At 39.3% G+C, this 24,131-nt stretch overlaps 1 protein-coding gene and 1 pseudogene across 25 annotated transcripts in view; one reads left to right on the top strand and one right to left on the bottom strand.

The window, feature by feature from the left end:
* Window positions 1–24,131, bottom strand: part of Map2k5 (mitogen-activated protein kinase kinase 5) — a 253,918-nt gene that overhangs the window by 186,066 nt on the left and 43,721 nt on the right. For all 25 annotated transcript variants that reach the window (XR_011706698.1, XR_011706699.1, XR_011706697.1 and 22 more), the window contains 2 exons: window positions 22,748–22,796; window positions 15,898–15,962 (listed from right to left, as the gene is read on the bottom strand). Coding sequence is in view for 20 of the 25 variants with exons in the window: in XM_071608421.1 (XP_071464522.1) it covers window positions 15,898–15,962; window positions 22,748–22,796 (114 nt within the window). In the remaining 5 variants the exon portion in view is untranslated. The remainder of the gene's footprint in view (window positions 1–15,897; window positions 15,963–22,747; window positions 22,797–24,131) is intronic.
* Window positions 7,287–8,295, top strand: LOC139704732 (coiled-coil domain-containing protein 69-like; annotated as a pseudogene).

Raw genomic sequence — 24,131 nt, 5'->3', positions numbered from 1 at the left:
CAAGAAGAAGCCTTTCCTCCCTCTGCCTTCTGTCTATGTCAGGAAAGTTCTGAGGCTTTTCCCAGGGGCAGCCTGTGCCACTTTGGCCATCTGACAGAGGAGACAACCTCTGGCCCCAGCTCATCAGCTTTGCTGCCAACTCACTGACTTGCCAACTTCACCAGGTGTTCTACTTCTGCCCAGGCCTTCTCTTAGCCTCAGTTTACCCTGCCCCAAGATGATTGCAGTCACTATCAAATGACTGAAGTCACTTAATGTCCAATTCTATACTTGTGGATAGGCCTTTGCACCAGTGGGGGGGTGAGGTTCTTTGCCTCACGTCTGTTGGCCCCCAAATTTTAGACCATCACTAGTAGAGGAGGATGCAAAATACCATGACATTAAGCCAATTGAGGGCTCCTTTGAAAAATTGTACCACCGGTGACATCATCAGCAAAAATACCCCAACACTACCACAAGTCGCTGCACCAACAGATAGTTCACAATGCATACAGGTGAGCTCACAATGTGTCCAGGCAAGTTCTGCAAGCAGTTCAGTGATGGCTATTGTAGAAGCTGTAGATTGGTTTTATCTTTGACTTCACCAGCACTGGGATGAAGATAGGAATTCTAGCAATAATGGCTAAAGAAAAAATTATGTAACAATTTTCTTAACAATTTACATTGTCTTCACCGGCACTGGGATGAAGATAGGAATTCTGGCAATAATGGCTAAAGAAAAAATTATGTAACATTACATAAAAAAAAATATTTGGATCCATTTTATCATGAGCGCTCATCATATATGATATATGGACATACGTACATTCAAACATATAACACAAAACACAAGTGTGCACACATAATATAATACATACAACACATAACATTATAGTAAAGGCCTTATAACTTTTTACAGGTGAAATCTCCATTGCAATGTTGAAAAACTCTATAGTCAAAAAATAGAACTGATCAGCAAAACATTAACCTAGGTCTGTATGAGCTCAAAAAACAAAATAGAACTTCATGATATGGCAAAGGGCAATAATAAAATAGATATTGAAAAAAGCATCCTGGTTCTGTTGCAGATGTAAGAATAGCCAAACTGGAGTTTTGGATATCAGTTGTTATGGATTTGAGCCAAATCATCTTCTTTTTGGTCTGTAGAAATCGCTTTAGTTAATCTTTCTGGAATCCAAATCGGCTGCTGTTCTCCCTGTGGAAACACATAAACAGACCCCCGACTCCAGACAATCACTGGGTCAGGACCTTGGTTAATCTCTCTGGAATCCAAATCGGCTGCTGTTCTCCCTGTGGAAACACACAAACAGAACCCCGACTCCAGACAATTACTGGGTCAGGACCTTTCCATTGTCCTGTTAGAATATCCTTCCAAAGTACCTTGGGCTTATGCACATTTTTTGGACACATATGCCTTTCCGCAGCACTAAGTCCTGATGAATCCAAATTTAAAAAGTTTAGAGTAAAAAGGGTTATTTTAAGTTTATCTTTGGGGAATATATACCCCTTCCCAATTCCTTCTTTTTGCTTTAATAAGTACATTTTAATAGTTTGATGAGCTCTTTCAACTATGCCTTGTCCCTGTGGATTGTATGGGATTCCTGTTATATGAGTAATGCCAAATGTTGAGCAAAATTGTTTAAAAGAGGTAGAAGTATAACCAGGGGCATTATCTGTTTTTAATTGTTTTGGAACACCCACAGTGGCAAAATTTTGTAAGCAATGAGCTATAATATCTTTAGTTTTTTCTCCGGCATGAAGGGAGCCCATCAAAAATCCAGAAGAAGTATCAACTGTAACATGCAAATATTTTAATTTTCCAAATTCTGGCAAGTGTGTGACGTCCATCTGCCAAATATGGTTAGGTATCAATCCTCTAGGATTGACTCCAAGATTAACTTGTGGTAAAAAGGTCACACAATTTTGACATTGTTTTATTATTTGTCTAGCTTGTTCCTTAGTTATTTTAAAACGCTTTTGTAAAGTATTAGCATTGACATGGAACTTTTTATGAAAATTTATAGCTTCTTCTAGTGTAGAGAAAATATGTATGTCATGTGTAGTTTTATCTGCTAAATCATTGCCCAAACTAAGGGCTCCAGGCAATCCTGTATGTGCCCTGATATGTCCTATAAAGAATGGATCTTTTGTGTCCCAGATTAGACTTTGTATAGTGGAAAGCAAAGAGAAAACAGTAGAAGAAGGGGAAATCCTACCAGCATCTTCAAGAGATACTATAGCATTAACTACATACTGACTATCAGAAAATAAATTAAATACAGAATCTTTAAACATCACAAAAGCTTGTAAAACTGCATTAAGCTCTACCTTTTGAGCTGATTGTTTGGGTACTAAAAATGTAAAAGTTTGATCAGGGGTAACTACTGCTGCTGAACCATTATTTGACCCATCAGTGAATATATTTGGAGCATTCATGAGAGGTGTTTTTCTTGTCATTTTTGGAAAAATTACAGGATGCAATGACCAAAAAGACAATAAAGGATTAGATGGTAAGTGGTTATCAAATGAAACATTAGATTTGCACATGATTATTGCCCAAGTATTTAACTCATTAGCTAACTCATCAATTTGATTCATAGTATATGGAGTAATAATTTTATTGGGAGAAATTCCAAACACTCCCTTTGCTGCTTTTATTCCTTTGAGTATTAATTGTCCTACAGCCTCAGGATACCTAGTAAGAATAGTGTTAGGAGAATAAGATAAATGTATCCATAATAATGGACCTTCTTGCCAAAATACTCCTGTAGGAATATTTTTTGTTGGTAGTACAATAAATAATAAAGGCAAACTTATATCAATTCTATCCAAATGCATATTTTCCATATATGTTTCAATAATTTTTAATGCCTTTCTTGCTTTAGGAGTTAACATTCGGGGTGAATTTGGATCTGATGGACCTTTTAGGATATCAAATAAAGGTCCCAACTCTCCTGTTGGTATACCTAAATAAGGCCTTATCCAATTTATGTCTCCTAATAACTTTTGAAAGTCATTAAGTGATTTGAGTTGATCTACTCGTATTTGAATTTTTGGTGGACGGACCATGGTTGAGGATAATAGAACTCCTAAATAATTAATTGGAAAATTTAATTGTACTTTATCTATTGCTATCTCTAGATTATAATTTTTTAATAAGTTTGTAAGTGTGGCATAACATTCTAGCAATGTGTTTTTATCTTTGTGTGCTAATAATACATCATCCATATAGTGAAATATTTGTAGTTCAGGATTTTGATTTCTAAGTGGCTGGATTGCTTTGTTAACATAAATTTGACACATAGTTGGGCTGTTAGCCATCCCTTGAGGGAGTACTTTCCATTCATATCTCTGATCAGGACCTTCATGATTCAGTGCAGGGATAGTAAATGCAAAACGTGGACTATCCTCAGGATGAATTGGAATTGAAAAAAAACAATCTTTAATATCTATAACTAAAACATACCAGGTTTTTGGCAAAGCAGACAACTGAGGAATCCCTGATTGAGCAGGTCCCATAATAACCATCTCATTATTAATGGCTCTTAAATCTTGCAATAATCTCCATTTACCAGATTTTTTTTTTGATGACAAAAATGGGAGTATTATGGGGAGATACAGAAGGTTGTATATGTCCTTCCGCTAATTGTTGTTTGACCAGGTCATGGGCTGCTTGTATCTTTTCTTTAGTCAGGGGCCACTGAGGAACCCATACTGGTCTTTCTGATTTCCAAGTAATTTTTATTGTCTCAGTGGCCCTTTCTGAAAATCCAACCCATGTCTGTCTGTTCCTTGATCTATTTGTATTGGTGCTGCTATACCTTGTTCTTGTTTTTCTAATCTTTTTCCTTTCCTAAAACCTTGTCTAGTCATAATAGTGGGTGCATTTTGGTTGATGTTATTTGTTAATGTCAAACCTAATTGATCTAGGACATCTCGTCCCCATAAATTTACGGGAAGATGATCCAATACATATGGCTGTACAGTTCCTTCACATCCTTCAGGATCCTTCCAATCTAATACCATTGCACTTTTATGGGGATTAGTCGCCACTCCTAGGCCTCGAAGCGTTTGAGTGGCTTGTTGTAATGGCCAATGTTTTGGCCATTCTTGACGAGAGATGATGCTAAGGTCTGCACCTGTATCCAGTAGCCCATTAAATTCATGTCCTTGAATATTTAGTTTTAGCATGGGGCGAGAATCTAAATTTAAAGAAAGCATAGCCCAATCTACACCTGTGGAGCCTAATCCCTTGGAACCTCTTTCTACAGTACGACTGGAAAATTTATCATGTAGGCTGGGTATTATTAGTAACTGTGCTATTCTATCTCCTGGTGAAATTACTGATATACCCTTTGGAGAACTGGCTATAATTTTTATTTCACCTTCATAATCGGGATCAATTACCCCAGGACTTATCATAAGTCCTTTTAGAGTAGAAGAGCTGCATCCCAATAATAAGCCTACTGTTCCTTTGGGAAGAGGTCCTTTCACCCCTGTGGGAATGATTTGAACTCCCATCTCTGGAGTTAGTACTGCTCTGGCAGAGGCGCAGATGTCCAACCCTGCGCTCCCTCTGGTTTGTCTGATGAGGGATCTGATGGACAATGTGTCCTGGGCACTACCCTGATGGGGTTGCTGGGTTCCTCCAGTATTCCGTATATTTGTGGTTTTGGGCCCCGGAGCATTGGGCCCCCCTGTCCATTTTTTGGCAATGGAGCCCGATGCCTTTCTCCACGATATCGTGGATAAACACCTGGTCCTTGTTCGTTTTTTGATAATGGAGTACCCTCTATGGTGGTTTGAGAACGGCATTCATTAGCCCAATGTCTCCCTCTACGGCATCGTGGGCAAATACCTGGTATTCTACTCCTTTGATACCTAGTTTTGTTAAACCCTCCTCCAATGGGGCAATTCCTTTTAAAATGTCCTGTTTGTTCACAATTGTAGCATGTTCTTGGCCTGGCATCTAAAGCCTGTTTTACTGCAGCTGCCACAATTTGCCCTTGTTCATTAATGTCTCTGGCATCTAAAGCCTGTTTTACTGCAGCTGCCACGACTTGCTCTTGTTCATTAATGTCTCTACATAATTTAATATATGTGTTTAAATCTTCATGTTTCCATGGTCTAATGATATCTCTACACCAATGATTTGCTTGCTCATAAGCCAGGTGTTTTAGTAATGGCATTGCTTGTTCTGTATTCCCAAAAACTCTGGTAGCTGTTTGAATAAGCCTATCTACAAATTCAGCATAAGGTTCATTAGCTCCTTGTATTACCTTAGATAACTGACCTTGTAAACCTCCATGTCCTTGTAAAGTCTTCCATGCCTTAATTGCATCTGCAGCAATTTGTGCGTATACGCCAGGATCATATGCAATTTGTTGCTGCTGATCCTCATAAGGTCCCTTTCCTAACAACATATCTAGATTTCTCTGAGGATAACCAGCTGCTGCATTTCGCCTAGCCGTCTCCTTGCAAAATTCCTCATTGGCAACCTTCCATAACAGGTATTGTCCTCCATTTAGCACAGCTTTACACATATTAGCCCAATCTGCTGGCGTCATGTTCAAGTTGTTAATGGATTCGACCATGCTTACAGTGAAGGGTGCTTGAGGACCATAGGTTGTTACAGCCTCTTTTAGCTGCTTCACTGTTTTGAAATTTAAAACTTGGTAAAATCGCTGCCCTCCTGCCTCAAATACAGGGCATGTTAATATTTGAGATCTTGTCTCAGGATCCCAACTATCAACTGCGGGGGTTGGGGACCTCCCAGCATATGGAGGTGGCCTTGTTAGTTGGACACTTACGTCCTCTGGTGATAGAAAGGTGTTAGTAGCAGTCTCCTGTTGTAACTTTCCCCCTGATGGCTTTTTCTGTTTTACACTTTCTTTCTCTGTCTGACTAGCTTGAGAGGCCTTCTCTTTTACTTGAATCTTTTCCTCTGTCTGACTAACTTGAGAGACCTTCTTTTTACTTGAATCAATATGTCTTCTCCTTCCTCTACCATTGTCTGAACTGAAGGCTTTGGACTAAGCAAACAAGATATGAACGTCCACAATGGCAATGTGCCAACTGGCAGAGTCCCTGGGCTTTTCTTTTCTATTCTTTTAAAATCTTCACCATGATGGTTCCATTGTGATATATTTAACAACTCCTCCTTAAAAAGCCATGGGCTACATTTTTGTATTGTATCAACGTATGCCCTGACTGCTATTGATTTTACTGGGATGCCTCCTTCCTCTAACAATTTACTTAACACTCTTTCAGTTTGTTTTTTACTAATTTCTGATCCCGTATTTCTACTATAATACAACCCAACAAGATGACGCCTAACAAAACTGAAACAGAGTGAAACAAAATTGAAACAACACAAAATCATTATAATAGCCTCCTGAAATGTCCATCCGTCCTTTCTCCCTATCTGTTCCTCAGATGTGAGCGGTTTTTCTTCCATCTTACACATCTCCAGGGACAGGCAACTTAAAACAAAAGTGAAACAAAGTAACAAAAGAAGAATCTTAAAATGGCTACCCATCCTCTTGCCCTGCCTTCAGGGGCGAGCAGTTTCACTTACCCTCAGTCGCTCCATGTGCGAGCCACCAAATGCCGCAGTCTAGCTGGGCACAATCAGGAGCCACTTGTCAAAAGAAACTAACTTTATTTTTAGAACCACACACCAAACCACACAGCTCCACAGGAAAACCCCTCAGAGCCTCAACTGCCACCACCGGCTTTTCCACAAGCCTCTCTCTCCCCCACAAGCTTCTCTCCACCTCCCCCAATCCTCCTGCTCTTGAGGCCGATTGGCTGGGTCACGTGGGCGGAGCCAAAAAAGTCCCCCAAGAGCAGCTCCGTGGTCTGAAAGGGCAGGGAAACAGTCCAATGAGCATCACCGCAGAGGAGCCAATCAGCTAGATGTTGCTGGGGCCGACGAGACAATCAGCTAGATGTTGCTGGGGCCGCTGTGAGCCAAGCTTCAGCCGGCAGCTGGAAGTTTGCTGGGGCCCCTTCGGCTGTGGCTCTCAACAGTGACCGTTTTTTCAACGGAGAATATTTTCACCGGAGAATATTTTTAATAATATTTTTTAGAAATTCTGTACTTTGAAATATTCCGATACCTAAATAGCATTTAATGAGATAATTCATGTATTTTTACACATTATATAAATTACCTTCAGAGCTTCTAATTTCATTAATGAAATTAGATTATTACGAGTTTCAGGGTTGAGCCGGCAGCCCTAGCCGGCAGGCGTGGAGCGGGCAGCCGTGCCCGGGACCCCGGGGTCCTCTGGGGGCCCCAGAGTGGGGAGGCGGCGTCCGGGAGCCCCCGGAGGAGGATGGGCTGCGGACTTAGCAAACTGAGCTGCTGCACAACCCGCAAAAAGAGGCACCAAGAACCAGATCATCCACCCAAACCAGAACCACAAGGATTGGATCTCCTTAATAAGGACACAGCTACAGCCACTGCTGTCCAGCCATGTGCATCTGAGGAGGCTAAGCGCATCAGAAAGACATTACCAGAATTCTCCAGCAACACGAAGAGGAAAAGAAGAAATGGGCAGAACAGGTGGAGAAGGAGCGGACACTAGAGCTTCAGGAGAGGCTGGAAGAGCAGCGAAGAGTCCTGGAAGGAAAACACGAGGAGGCCTTGCAAGTCATCCAGGCCTCATTTGAAAAGGAAAAAGAAGCCCTTACCCACTCCTTCCAGGAGGCCAAAGCTGCCCTTCAGGAGACCGTAGCAGGACTGACCTCACAACTGGAGGTCTTTCAGGCCAAGATGAAGAGGGTAGAAGAGTCCATTCTGAGGCGAAACTATAAGAAACACATTCAGGATTATGGGAGTCCCAGCCAGTTCTGGGAGCAGGAGCTGGAGAGCTTGCACTTTGTCATCGAGATGAAGAATGATCGGATTCATGAGCTAGACAAGAGGCTGATCCTCATGGAAACAGTGAAAGAAAAAAATCTGAAGCTGGAGGAAAAAATCACAACCCTGCAACAGGAATATGAGGACCTCCAAGTTCGAGCCCGGAATCAGGTGGTGGTGTCAAGGCAGCTCTCAGAAGACCTGCTTCTGACCCGTGAAGCTCTGGAGAAGGAGTCGCAGGTTCGGCGACAGCTGCAGCAGGAGAAGGAGGAGCTGCTGTACCGGGTCTTTGGGGGCTGACGCCTCTTCTACCTTCGCCCTGGCCTCTGTTACCCCCACAGAGGTCTCTTTCCTTGCCACATAAGGGGCAGGGTCTGGGCCCACCATGATGCCTATGGTCATAGCTCCTGCCAAAGACTTTCTGGAAAAGACAACAAGAGCCTACCAGTTCTTTATCCAGGAAGGAAGAAGGTAGGAGTGAGTTGGAGAGCCTGGGTCTATGCCCAGTGTGCCCTGGGGGGGCTTGGGTCACAAAGATCACCCATGGGGCATTGGAGGCCCCGAGTAGTGCCTCTCCTTGAGTTGGCCCAGGGAACAAGCAAGAAGAAGCCTTTCCTCCCTCTGCCTTCTGTCTGTCTATGTCAGGAAAGTTCTGAGGCTTTTCCCAGGGGCAGCCTGTGCCACTTTGGCCATCTGACAGAGGAGACAACCTCTGGCCCCAGCTCATCAGCTTTGCTGCCAACTCACTGACTTGCCAACTTCACCAGGTGTTCTACTTCTGCCCAGGCCTTCTCTTAGCCTCAGTTTACCCTGCCCCAAGATGATTGCAGTCACTATCAAATGACTGAAGTCACTTAATGTCCAATTCTAGGATTGTCTGAAGGTCTGACTAAGGGCTGGGAGTTAGACACATCCTGTGGATCAGGGAAAAAGCCAATGACTGGAAGGGAGTCTCGGAAGGCCCTGAGGGCTAGCAGGACCAGGTTGCCACCCTGGCCAGCCTCACTCCTGGTATCAGACTCTGGTCGGCCCAGGACCAATGGCCAGAACTCCTCCGTCTTTGGCAGACATGGCTCATCCCCAACCCTCCTGGTCCTTCAGTCTCAGTGCCATTTTACTGGATCTGAGGACCCTCAACAGGCAGAGATTCAACCTCATCCCTCTACAGATGAGGAAACCAGAAGGGGAACAGACCCCACAGTCAGGACTGGGACCTCGCCTGTCTGTCTGGGAAGATCAGATCCATGACAGCCTTTCTCCTCCTTCCTCTACCTTCGCCTGCCCTTCCAGGCTTTCCTGCACTCCTCCTTCTGCCACCCCTGATCCAAGACCCCAGGCTTCCATGTGGTCCTCAGCTCCTCCATCAGTAAAGGGGTGGCTGGAGTGACTGACCTCAGCAGGATGACAGCATGTAGATTCTAGTCTTTTCTCAGGAAGCTTCAGGTCAGCTAGAGACTAATAATAACCCCTGCACCGAGCATGTTCATCAGAGTGCTTCCTCACACCCCTCCCTTGCCTGGTGTTCTCCCTCCTTAGCAGGCAGAGAAAACAGAACACAAGAGCCAAAGGATCTTGCCTGAGGCCCCCAGCTCCAGTCACAGACCCTGAACCAGATGGTGGGAAAAGTCAGTCCACATCTTCCATCAGATATTCTGTGGTGGCATCTTCCCCGACCACCTCTTTCATTCCCTTGGATACAATCTCCATCCAATTCCACTCTAGAAATTCAGATGTGTCTGTGTTTCTCCCTTTCCCTTGCTAGCAGGGAAGAGAGTGGGCTCGGGGAGTGTGGAGTTGTTTTCCCAGCCTTGGCAAATCAGATTCTCTAGGGGTCCTGAGGCCAGCTCTGGAATGACATGCTCATGGAATTTTTCATGCAACTTTTTTCATAGTATGTCCATGTTACACTAATCTGTTGGACATTAATAGGCATGACTGAAAAAGAATCCGCTGCACAGAATATTGGGAAGCTCTAGGTTCAATCAAGTTAAACAAATCTGCACCCTGCAGGACTCTCAATAACTTAAACATGCTAGTGCATTGCAATTCTCCAAGAAGGGGACCAAGTCCCCAGCATCTTCCAAACTTCTTTGATGAAGCTTCTACTCTCCACCGTCACCCCGACCCCCTGAAAGCACTTGAGGCTGCAGAATGCACTTTAGAAAGCATCTTCTGAATCAAGAGGGGCAGGGCTGAGGAAGGGGTACGTTGTGGTGAGCGGGGGCTTCCTTTGTGTACCCTGTAGTAGGTGTGAATGGAAATCAACTCTGGTCATACCTTTACTCTGGGGCCAACAAGCTATGGAAACTAAAACATGCAATAAGTTAAAAAAAAAAAAAAAAGAAATTATATTATTACAATGAGTTAATATAATTCCAGCCCCAAACACAAATTTATTTTAGGTGGTCTCTCAGCCATGTCACTAAGGCAGCAAACAACTCATTAGCATGATCTCAGTTACTATTTCCGAGGACCACTCTCAGCCCGCTCCTCAACACATATTACTTAAAATGTAAAAGCAATATCTTTGAGAATTACTCATTGTCTCTGGATAATAATTCCTGAATAATAGCATAAAACCAATCTTTAAAACATCATTTAGGTAGCTTATATGCTATAAATTATATCACAGAAAATTCTACCCAAACTAGACTCTTCGCCATACTGTGAGAAGAAGCTAGAAGTAGAAATTTACTGCTGTTTTCAAATACCTAGAGACCAGAATATGTGGCCAGAACACTGGCAATTGCAGTTAGGAAAAAAATAATGTAAAAGGTGATCCTCCAGTGATTGTTGGCTAACTGATTTAGCATGATTTAATCCTAAGTGTTAAATAATTACTTCATTTCTGGACCCAAAGCTTGAGAGACTCTGTCCAATAAGGTGCTATGGAAGCAGAGTCACGGTGAGTGGTGCTGGAATCATAGAATGTATGCAAAGTAATGGGAGCAGTTCATTGCTTTCATCTCAATGTGGCACACTATACAAAAAGAGGACAGTGACTAGTATGTCAGGCCATCGGATGCTAATCACTCAAAACTTTTACGTGGGCATGGAAATTAATCGAATATATGTCCTTTGTTTAGAAATGCCTATCTTCTAAATGAATGTCACAGAACAATCATGTAGCCTCTAAAACTAGCTAGATATGGGGCCAATCCAAGTAAAGAGCCCGACTAAAATCTAATTGGGAGAGATTTTTATTTGCCTCATTCTCATCTCAGCTAACACATATCAAGCATCTACTCAGACCTGTGCTGGGTGCACTAGAAAATACAAGGAAACACCAAGGACTCTGCATGACCTTGAGAAACAACACTGTCTGGGGAAAAGCGCAGAGCAAAAAGAGACACTGCTCCAAGTTCTGGCTTAACCACAGAATGGCCACAAACTGTGAGCCCTCGTGTTTTCCAGTGGTAAAGTGGGCTTTACATTATACCAGCTGTCCTATAGCAATCTGAAAATAAATTATGATAAGAGAAACTTTTAAATCATGTAAATATTTATGATACAACTGAACAATAGCAGAAAACAGAATTATGTGTCATAATATAAATAAAGAATTTCTCAAAGTTAATTCAACACAACTGTAATTCTATGAGGTATTTACAGCTGTTCCTCAAAAAGAGTCCCATGACCAAGTGAAGGTGGAAAATAGAGGGTTTAAACATTTCTTCCATTATTAGTACTACCATTACCAGTAGCTAACATTTAGTAAGTATCAGCCAGTGCTAAAACTTGTATAGATCATCTCATTTAACCTCACAACCTGATAAAATAGATGTTATCATTGTTCTCATTTTACAGCTGGGAAAATGGAGGAAGGCAACATTATACAACTTGCCCAAGGTCGCAAAGCTTGTTAGGAGCACATGCAGGCTCCAAACTTAGCCCCAAACTTAACAAAACACATACTATTTTGTCTTTCTCAAAGTTTAAAATTCATTGTGAATTTCTCAGAGGGAAAGAGAACATGTAACGTTCTTCATTTTTTTTTTTTTTGGCGGGGGGGGGGGGTTGGGGGGGCAGGGGAGCAAAACTTGCAGTGCTTTGGAAAACAGGAATAATGAAAATGCACCCATTTCCTTTTCCTGAACTTTCCTCCTTCCTAGGTTTGGGCTTAACTATAGCCTAAGATATTTCTTTTACGATCCATTTAACACAAATAGTAATCCAAGAAATCCCAATTTAAAATTACCTGCTAGGTTACTATCGTAATACAGAGAACAGCTCAGTGAGGGACAGCATGGAGAATCTACATTACTATTTGGCTTAAATGATGGAGACAAAAATTTCATATTGCATAACTGTGGAAAACATCTAGACTTAAAGGAAGACAATGTACCAACTATTAAATAATATACATTGCATTTACACATGACATCACGTCCCTTGAGATTTACAACATCCCATCAAGTGAAGTGAATAAGACTAAAATATTAAACTTTTGCTTTGCACTTATTAGCTTAATATACTCTATAAGAAAAAATTAAATAGGCCTGTTAGGCAGTTTTGTTACCAATGAGTGGATTTTTCAATATTTTCTTCATCTAGTTTATGTAGTACAGCCTCTAATGTAATCATTTTTGTTTGAAAAACCATAATTTTATGGTCAACACCATTAAGGTAAACTTAGTGTAGGAGACCCTATCATAACACATCAAATGGTGTTTTATAAAGACTTTAGTAAAGTGGATTCTCATTTCTTGATGATTACACCACTTCTTTGTGCTGAATTAAAAGCCAGAGATACAAGAACAATAATACAAACTAACACCCAGGCAGAAATGAAGCTCAGTGATTAAGTGAATTATGCAATTGGGTATCTTCATATTCTTCTCCTTTAGGAATCACATAGGCATTGGGTACAGTGGTGCACACCTATTCTGGGATGGCTGAGGCAGGAGGATCACTTGAGCCCAGGAGTTTAAAACCAGCCTGGGTGACACAGTGAAACCCAGTCTCAAAGGGCTGGGGATGTAGCTCAGCAGCAGAGCACTTGCCTAGCGTGTGTGTGGCACTGGGTTTGATCCTCAGTACCACATAAAAATAAAATAAAAACACTCTGTCCATCTACAACTACAAAAAAATTTTTAATAAAAGAAACCCAACCTCAAAACATCAAAACCAGAATCACATAGGCAAAAGGATAAGTAGAATTTCTTCTTTTATGAGAAATCTATTATATAAATAAAATATTAAAGTTATCATAATACTGTTAGACACCTTCCATAAGAAACCTATGTCCAACACATTCTTCAACACTTGTATAGAGCATTGGCAATGGTAGGTAAATAAACTCTTAGAACAAGTTGCTAATGTCATCCCAGCATTCTAGTAAATTGAAGAACTTGTGCTAAGAACATGTAAAAGAATGTTCCTGGACATTGGGGACCTCATGGAAGAAGTTCTCGATATGCTTCTTAGCTAAAAAATAACAATAAGGAAACAAATGGGAATTACTGCTTAATGCACTGAGAGGTAAGAGGAAAGGAGATCTGGAGATGGATGGTATTGACAGTTGCACAACAATGTGAATGTACTTAATACCACCAAATTGTACACTTAAAAATGGTTAAGATGGTAAATTTCATATAATGTGCATTTTACTATTAATATAATTTTAAGGCATTAATATAATTCATGCTGTAATTGTTCCTTGCAGGATGGGCATGTTATTTCTACTTTCCTCTATATTTGCCCTTTTTATGCACGTTTGTTTTAACTTGATAGAGGATTTTAACATCTATGCTGGGGGTGTAGCTCAGTGGCAAAGAGCATGCTTAGTATGCATGGGCCTGGGTTTGATATACAACACATAAAAAAGAAAAATTTTAACAACTATGGTATTATGTCTAATAAAAATCATCTGCCAGGTTTTGGTGACCTTATATTTTTTTCCTTATAGAACATAACAAGACAGTAAATTCATGATAGGTCTTCAGTTAAGAAATCCAAAGCTGGGCTGGGGATGTGGCTCAAGCGGTAGCATGCTCGCCTGGCATATGTGCGGCCCGGGTTCGATCCTCAGCACCACATACAAACAAAGATGTTGTGTCCGCCGAAAACTAAAAAATAAATATTGGGATTTTCTCTCTCTCTCTCTCTTTCTTTCTCTCTTTTAAAAGAAAGAAATCCAAAGCTAAATATTTGGTGTAACAACACAAATAAGAAGTTAGAAGCCAAATGAATGGTTTTTGTTTCCATTTGAAGCCAATGAAGGGAATCCAAAGGGTTGGTATAAGTCTTTCTTGTTTATAATATCTAGTTATCAGAACAAAAGCATTAAAAAGAAAGGTTGAAGGGCTGGGATGTGGCTCAAGTGGTAGCGCGCTCGCCTGGCATGCGTGCAGCCTGGGTTCGATCTTCAGCACCACATACAAAGATGTTGTGTCTGCTGATAACTAAAAAATAAATATTAAAATTCTTTCTCTCTCTCTCTTCCTCTCTCACTCTCTCTTAAAAAAAAATATTTAAAAAAAAAAAAGGTTGAAGCAGTGAAAGTTGCTCCTTCCAGGGAATTCAACAGAAGCAAATAGGAGCAAATAATAGTTCGTCTTATTTCCTTTCTAGGAAGCTTTAGAACAGGGTAAAAATTCAGGTCAGATAAGGGTAGGGAGGGGAAGACTAAGGTGAAGAGATGTCATACATGTGGTGCTGGAGCTGCCTGGAACGAATGCCAGTATAACCCAAAAGAAGAACAGCCTCAAACTCAGTAGGGAAGGCCTCCAACACCTTACAGGCAAAGCCCAAAGATGGTATAAGAAATATGTTATGTACGTCACAGTAGAAGGACTTAACTTTCAGACCTACTATTCATAATAGTCATCTGCAGGAGAAAAGAATCCAAATAAGTGAACAGAAATTCTTAAAGGACTATATTTGGGAGAAAAAACTCACATCCTGGTTGTACCTAAAGAGGGGGCTAAAGCCTTGGATGAGTAACCAGATCAGATGACTTCAAAGGAGCTTCTAACCTTGAGAAATCAAATTCTATGCCAAGGCCTCATTAATACCTGAGGCATATTCTGGGATTTTAGGATTCGACCCTTTGTGACCATAGGACAGCATCTGTATTCATGTGGTTCATCAGAACTTAAAATTCTAAGAACGTGAGTAACCAATTAGAAAATAAATTAATTATAACTCTGAAATTATATATTATTATTGATATTAAAATATCTCAGGTAAAAACACCATCATAATGTAATGCAGGGTTAGTGTATATATGGAAAACAGCTCTCTAGAGGAAAGCTTTATTACTCCCTCAGGGTTTTCTTACAGAGTATGGATTTTTTAATTCCTAGTGGAATATTTTTCATACACCATTGCAGACTATTAAGTACCAGATATTACATTATGTAGTTTAAACTTTGCACTACTGCATGAGAAAGACTTCCCTATTGAGAGAACTATTTTTTATGGTTAGCATTTTTTAATATGAAAATGAACACTCCTTTAGGGTAAGATCACCGCGACTGGAATTTGGGAGAGTTTTATAACTTAACATATTCATCAATGTGTGTAGAAATTCTCTCAGGGGAGTAGGGTGAGGAAAGAAGAAAATACAACAGGAAGAAGGCTTTTTAATAACTTATAGTGTCAACACAGGGCATAGCAGTGGTATTTATAAGGTTTGGCTTCCACTGGGCATAACTGTAAACAGGCAAGGAACAAGCACAGGGTGCGAGCAAGTTAAAAATAATAATAATAATAATAATAATAATGGTGTTAAAGAGTGAAGGAAAATATGCATTAAACTTCAGGCCAGTTAAAAGTACGCTTGCTAATGGTCGACTATTAACTGCTCGCCCAGGAGAGATGCAGACCCAGAAATATTAAAAGGCAATATAAATGCACTTTTCAGGCAATTCCTGAGAAAATACAAGATGCCTTGAAGAATTTTGGAGTCAAATGTGGAAATAAATCTAAGTACTGGTGGTCATGAAAAAAATTTTTGCCACAGAGTACTTGGATTCCTAGCATTTGGTAAAAGTGGAAAGAAAGTTTAAACAAAATTGACTACTCACTTGTAGACTGTGCCTCCGTTGCCATGACCAAGGGTGTCTCGATACCGTATGTCTTGTTCATTTATCTCCACAAGAAAGAAAGAAAAACAAAAAGGGTGTCATGCTGTGGATGGAAATGTCAAGGAAAAGCAACTCTGGGCCATAAACAACAAGCGGTCTGGGTCATTTCAAGTTCAGCTGCAAGAACGAGAAGATCAATACAACATTTGCTGTCCAATTTATAAAAGACGATACCAAGGGACAAAGTGATGGAAAGTTTAATGACAATTTGTTTGCCTGGGTCATTTCATTAAAGTTTGATAAAAGGTGTCAAAATGGAATGATATAACATAGCTCAAAAGGGTCAGGTCAGAGATACTGATAAGAAAACAGTCTCTAGCCCTGCATAGAACCAGTGCTGAACAGCAATGCACACAACCAAAGTCAAACTTGGGAAGACAGCATATACACACAGGCGCACAGCCAGGCCCATAATCTAATGCATGATGTGTAAATAAATCAGCCCTGAAAACTCCTCAGGTGACCCTATAATTAACATTTAGCAAACTAACTGGATAATGTTTATGATTTTCCTGAGCATAAAGAGCCTTTCTTTGCAAATGATAAATTAGTATACAGCAATAACCGGTAGAAACCGTATTATGCTGATGGAGAAATGCCAAATCAATGCACTTTTAAATGTACATGTACTCAAACATTATAATGCATTAAGGGAAAATACGCAGGCATGTGATTTTTACAAACTACGGTCATTTTTATAATTTGATATACAAAACAGCATGCATATTTTCCAAGACTCCATAAAACCTACTATACCCAAAATATTATCCTCATTTGTATTACAAATAGTAGATAAATTATGCTAGCACCCACAAAATGTTTCAGTTTCTGAAGAACTGTAAAAGTAACTGTAAATAAGTATTTATCAGATAACTAAGACTAGTCAGCCTTTATTTGAGGCATTCAGTAATTTTTTTTATGCATGCTGGTCCAGCTGCCAACTTTATTCACTAAGTAGATTTAATAAAGGTGGTTTTTTTTTTTCCCCATACCTAAAGCTTGGAGAAAGCCATCGTAAGCCTTGGGAAAAAAAAAAAAATCAATTTCCAGGGAATTGCACTGCCTTGCATGGGCAGAAAATGGATGGAGTTTTTAATTCAATATCACTTGGAAAAAAATAGTTTACTCTCAGACCATTATTGTAAAGCTTTAAATATTTGCTCTACTCTAAACTTCCACCAATTGAATAAAGCAAGGCATCATTTATCAAGGGAAATTTTTTCTTCTATACATTTCTGAAGTTGAAGCTTCAGAGAGCTGTGATAATTAGGAGTGCTGTGCAAGTAACAGAAACAGCTCCTTTTCCAAGCCGTTTTGCCAATCCTAAAAGAATATCGACAGATTAATGTGTAAAGGCCAATGCAGCACCCAATTTAATTGTAGTACAATGTGATTGATGCAATTTACAATCAGTTAATTACTATATTTAGGGTCAGTGAAAAAATGACAGACAAGTCAGAAAAATTGTCAACTACTTTCCTACTTGAGAAAAACTCTGTTTACCACAACCTTTATACTATAAATACAGAAAACAACTTTTTTTAATCTGTATAAAAGATTTGGTATAAAGGAAAGAAAAGAAAACCACATTATTATGGACTGAATGTTTTCAAACAGCATGAAGAAATGCAGTACATAAAGTGGACTGAGAAGCTAAACTAGCAGAATTACTATTTGGTTTACTTTGATCAATGAAGGCACATAAAGAGCAATATCTATTGGCGCGTACAAATAGGCTACTAGGCCAATTCTCTAAGAACATTCTCTAGGTAATCTAAACGTGCCTCCAACAATCTAATTTGTACCATTAACTTGCCTAACAAGCTATATTCTCATCATGGATTGAAAGAAATTTCTAGGAGAGAGAAATTTCACTTTCTTGAGTTTACAGATTTTGAATTAGTGGCACCAATACATAAGGGTAAGCAGGATGTAGGTACACAGTACCTAGGTTCTCAGCTCTGGAAGGACCATGGTCTGTGGGCATGTCCTCTCCACCACTGCATAGGCAAAGTGGTAGGTATAGCTGTCCCTGAGCACCTGCATTCATTATAATCCCAACATCATAGTCTTTACCACTGGTACTAAGCTGTAAGAGAAGTGGCCAGCATTCCTAGCACTCCAACCCAAACAGGAGTGACAGGCACGCAACATCATCAGGGGGCAGGCAGGGGAGAGGTGAGGAGGACAGGAGAGGGAGGCAGATGAAGTTTGCTGCATGTGTGCATGCATTAGCATTAAGCACTGGGTAAACAAGCTACGAATGGAAAAAATCCAGACAAATATGGACTCCCTCAGAAAATAGGGAAGGCTGCAAAGGTTGGGTAAAGATAAAAATGGGTTTGAAGAACAAGTTCTAGGATCATTTCACTGTAAAAGACAGTATCCATTTAAAAAATAATATTAGAGACTATGGGATGCTTTAAAGACATACAGGCCTTTGTTTAGCTTATGCATCAACTGCTACTTTTATTGATTTTTCAATATTAAGAAATATCAGACTCTTAATATTTGCTTATCTGAATTTTCTTATTTTTATATATTATATAAATATTTCTCACTTTTTCAAAAGATGGGTTTGGTTTTGTTATTTTGTTTTGAGACAGAGTCTCACTATGTCGCCAGGCTAGTCCTGAACTCCTAGGCTCAAGCCACTCCTCTGTCTCACCTCCCAAGTGCTGGCACTGTAGGCATGCACCACCCCACAAGGCTTAAAAAAAAAAAAATTAAAGAAAAACTATTAGAGCAGAACTTGTGAATTGATTATAAAAGCACATTTTGAAAATTTCATATTTGATCAAAATGGGTTACCGTAATTGTTCTTAACTATTAAAAAATTACAGGGTTTAACAAACTGTTAATAAGAACATTATTTTTTTTAGTTAGATGAACATATTAAGTCAATTTTTCAAAATAAAGCACAGGAACAGTGCTGATTATGAAACAAAGGCGGGATTTGTAAGTCTATACAGTATAGCATTTAAGTATTGTAGCTGTAATCAAAATCACAGTTTTACAGCATTTTAAGACCATCTGGCACATTCATTTCAGCTCTGTAATGCGTCAATAACGACTAGTCCAGGCTAGCTCTGTCTTTCAGCACACTTCAGTTCCGTGCTGTACATCAGCAGCTTGTCTCAGGTGAGGTATGGAAGGGGGTTCTTCTCTATCAAGGCCACTGGCCCAGAGGAAAGCAAATAATCAAGTAACAGGCACGCACAAATAAAAAGCAATTTAATTAGCTATATCTGTTTTATTTTTTAAGGTTTTAAAAATCACATAATCACATAGCTCTTCAAATTGAAAAGAAGTGAAAGAGGGTTTTTTATTATTTAATAAAGATATGCTAAATAGTTTTAAAATGTATTTCAGTTTCCTTGTTTCAACTAAAAAAAAAAGCAAGAAGCAAAGAATAGGTGTGTAGTTAGGACTTAGACACTGTCTCATTTATGTTTCAGTCTTCATGTAGGGTCTAAGATAAACCATGAGAATCTAAGAGTTTTGTATACTAGTAATGATTCCGTTTTAAACCTGATTTACGGTGGATATCTATTCCTCCCTCTTTTCTCCTAAACTCAAAAGAATTTTTTCTAAAGGTATTTGAAGTTCTCAAAATAGCAGCCAAAGATGCAGCAGGACCAAAATCAGTTCTAGACCTGTTACTTCATAAAACATTCATACTTGATTTATCAGAATCGGGAAAAAATATTCTCACCCTCTCCCACAGACGCTAAAACACAAAAAGAGGCAAAACAACACTAGAGATGCAAAGGTCCTAGACACATATCCTTGAGGAGCTGTGCACTTTTAAAATCCTTTAAATTGACCCTTTGGGCTATTTCTAATCAGTTTAAACCCAGGACCAATGTTAAACAGATGATGCCACCCTGAACCTGGTGAGAAAATACTCGGAGAACACAGCAGTGAGGCTGACTTACAGCCTCAATAAAGCATGCCAAAATTACCTTTTGATTTATTTTTTGAGTTGGAAAAACAGAATCCTCCATTACAAAGTGTGAACAGGAAAACAATGTCTTCATTCCAAAGACTAAATGTTAAACTCTTAAATCAATGCTTGATTAAATATATTAATGAAATTAATGGGAAAAATGAAATGGAGTTCAATTATGGATTAGCAAAGAAAGCGTTCTTTGTTTATTGTCTGCCTATATTAGGAAGAATCAGTACCTATCGCTTATAAATCATTAAAATAAAAATGCTCAATTAATCCTTATTTTATATGTAAAGGTCTAACAGAAACTCGTCCTATCACTAGACCTTTGCTTCACAAATCGAAGCAATAATGGTTTCAGAAAGCAGTCACACTCTATGAGCAGACAATTGGAGAGATTTAGTAAATCCCACTTTATAGAGCAGAGACTAATCGGAAAACACAAGCCAGTCAAATGTTTCTTATGAACTGTTGACACTATATCAATGCTGAATCAATTGGTGGCATTTACTCTGAGTGACAGAAAAGAAATAAATATTTATATCACATAACCTATATCAATGAACCCAGGCAGAAAGCTATTTCTAACCTGTCAATATTTGATTATCTTGAAGAATCATGTCCCTTTCTTTTAATGATTAATATGAATTCCTTATTAAATCTAAGTGGAGGCCAGTGGAAAGGCAAATCATTATTAATGCTTGAGAGCATAAACCACTAAAATAAAAAACTACGCTCAAGTGTTAAAGCATCGTTAAATGTGACTTACATCTTCCATATCAAGTGGTGTCAGTGTTCAGCCCAGAAATTTATTGATGCCCATGCTGCACATTACCTCACTGAAGTGCAATCTCACCCATGGTTTAGTTAATCTGTACCACCAACAGGAATCAGTAGGAGATATTTTGAAAACTTCCAAAGGTGGAGTGTTTTTAGTTTTTGAATGAAAGTAACTTAAGAAAAGCTTATCCTTAAAATAAATAAAATGCCAGACTATTTAATGTGGGGTTTAGCACATCCCCAAGGGAAAGAGATGAACAATCTTTAAGTGTCAAAAATCATTGCCATGACCATCTCCCACCACAGAGAATCTCATAGCTGAGACCACTAAGATGTGTATGGTACTAGGATTTGTTGTCAAAACATTGGGAACATTTCAGAATGCTTATTTTTTGCAGTGGAAATCAATTGTTTTTCATTTTTGAAAGAGGAATCTATGACAGGTTATTTTCCATTGCCTGGGTTGAACAAATGTAGTTAAAGCTTCTTAATTTATGTCAATTTTGAAATATATTTTCCAGCTGAAGAACACAAGTGACTGCTACATAAATTACAATTAGTAACTAGAATGCAAGCATGGTGAAGATACATAAATATCCTAGGCTCAATGTTTCTAGTTAGGTTTTATTTCATACAGGTTCTGCACACATCCCAAGCACTGGGGCGACCTCATTCTAAACAAATTTTTTGCTCTTAAAGGCAAAATTATTAGGTAGATACTATCTAAAATTTGAGGGCTGGAGATAAAGCTTTATTTATTTATTTATTTTTCCTGCTCTGGGCTCAATCCCCAGCAGGAAAAATAAATAAATAAATAAAAACCTATCTAAAACTTTGAGACTATCAAGATTATACATACATATAATGCTAGATTCTCCTCAGCTGCTTGCAAGATGTTTAAGGACAGGAGTTCACACACACTGGATGACAACCAGCTGTCAGAAGCCAATCAACTTAATTTTCTCTAACTGTATTCAAGGGATGATATGCTAAGTAAGAAAGGCTTCCAGAAGCACTACCATACAGCCACCGTTTTAAAGCACGCGCATCTATCAGACCACAATGTTACAGGTGATATTAAAGGACAAGCATGAGGACCCAGCTTTGTCTTCCTGACATGCTCCACTACAAGTACTTGATTCATGAAATGCCAATGAGGCTTGGAGAGGTCAGCGTGTGAAGGCACTGAATAAGCATCTGAGATAATTAAGATTTCAGCCTTCGAAACATGGACGGGAAGTGAACAGCAGTTAAGAAAATCAATAAGAGTCTTTTATTTGCAGTGACACAGATGTCTCAGTCAATAGAGCCTAATAGGCAGGCTTGATCGCAATGGACAGGCGCCTGCCTGCAAGGCTATCAGAGGGCTTCCACTATAACAAACATTAAAACGCATTTATGTTGCTATTGAAGAATCGAGGACCCTGTAGGTAGCGTAATTTACCAGTGTATGTTTAAAAGCACTATACTATATCAAATGTGTCCATTTACTTGAATTAAAATTAGTGAGAAATAACTGGCCTGCAGGCCCGTTTGTCCTCACTGGCTGGGTTAGGTCACTCAGTTTCACATGGCCATCATCTAAGCAAACCAAGGTTTCCAGAAGCTCAGGGATTTTCTGTACCAAAGGTCTGATGTCCTGCTGCTCTCCTAAAATCAGTGTTAGTTTCAGGACAAAAGGAGCTAAGGTAAAAAAAAAAAAAAAGTACCAGTTTTTCATTTTCTCCCCCAAGATAATGAAAGAAACAGCTGCCTCAGAATGCAGGACCATTTCAACAACCCATGGGTTGACACACTTGTTCAGAACTGATTAACTTTTTTTAAACTGAGATGGCAGCAGGGTGTGTGCATGGTACTTCAATCTGCTGGGAGTGAAACCCATTAGCACAGTTTGAAAAATGTGCTGCAAATTGTTCTGCCAATCAAATTAAACCATGTCATTCATTTATGACAAGAAGAAAGTCACAGGTTCTTTACTGTTCAATAAGTTTACGGATAAAAACTGTACAGTAATAAGTTACTATTACTTGAAAAGCTTCATATTTACATAATACCTACCTGCCCAGTGGCTAATATTTTTTTCAGTTCAGCAGAAGACTTCTTCAAGCTGAAAAGGAAAGACATAATTAGTGGTGAGATCACCAACACCTTTGAACACTACTGAAAATTCCAGACGAAAATACACCTTTTAGGTATAGACACAGACTATACTTCTCTCTGTGTAAGATTTTTTTTTTTCCAGAGTGACTGGCTGAATATCATAGGTACCAACGAGGTGAATGAAATCTCATTAATAATCTAAGCAATAAAGAAGCCTACAGTCAAGAGGAAGCTACAATATTTAATGGACAACTGCAGTGATATTTTGGATATTAGTTCCACTGCCTTTGGGTAGCCTTTCAGTAGCAATTTTATGTGGACACTGTCATCTGGTAAGCACAAAGTATCTAACAATGCACTCTAGGAATGTTCACAGTAAACACAGGTTACAGAACTTCAAAAAATAAAATAGAAAATAAGTCCTGGTCTTTTAGTACAGTTAAGAATTATAACTCAACTCCTGGGAAGTCAATGTACAGTAGAAATAAATCCTGGTTTTCAACAGTTGCATGATCTGGGATAAGCTACTCATCCTCTCTGAACTTTAATTTTCTCTTTCTATAAAATGGAAAAAATATCAACTTTATTGAGTAAACAGGAAAATTAAATATCACAAAATAGCACTGTGTCTTATACATAGTCAATATATTTTTATGAATAAAACCAATAAATTGTAGCTGCCTCCTCTGCTTTCCTATAGACACAAGACTCAGCTCCAGTGTTATTTAGGGGAATGTTAAGATGTTCTCTGGACATATATGGTTATGTGCTATACCTTGGATCTTGATGTACCCTAAAGGCTTAGTGAGAAGAGGTAAGGCCTAGTGAGAAGTTTTGGGTCACTGGGGGCATGCTGGAGGGAATTGTGGGATGCTGGTGTCTCCCTCTTTTTCACACACACACTCTCTCTCTGTTTGCTTCTACACTACTATGAGGTAAGCAGCTTCACCCCTACACGCTCCACTGTGATGTGCTGCCTCACCACAGGTACAAAAGCAATGGGAACAATCAACCAAGGACTGAAACCTCCAAAATAAACTTGTTTTGATGGTCTCAGGTATTTGCCACAGCAACAGAAACCTAATACACTATTAAAAATGTATGTGGATGAGGTTAGCAAAAGACCATCTTAAGAAAGAGGGGTGGCCAAAGGAAGGTTCTTCCAACTCTATCATGAGTTACACCTGTACATGTCCACCCAACCAATAGAGTGGTGTTCAAAATGGCATCAATGTTCTATTTTTTTTAATAGTTATTTTTTAGTTGTAATTTGGACACAATACCTTTATTTATTTATTTATGTTTATGTGGTGCTGAGGATTGAACTCAGGGCCCCGCACAC

This window comes from Marmota flaviventris, chromosome 2 (assembly GCF_047511675.1).
Source record: "Marmota flaviventris isolate mMarFla1 chromosome 2, mMarFla1.hap1, whole genome shotgun sequence".
Classification (NCBI taxonomy): domain Eukaryota; kingdom Metazoa; phylum Chordata; class Mammalia; order Rodentia; family Sciuridae; genus Marmota; species Marmota flaviventris.
Note: the sequence above shows the minus strand (reverse complement) of the source record. Positions and strands in the feature narration are given on the sequence as shown.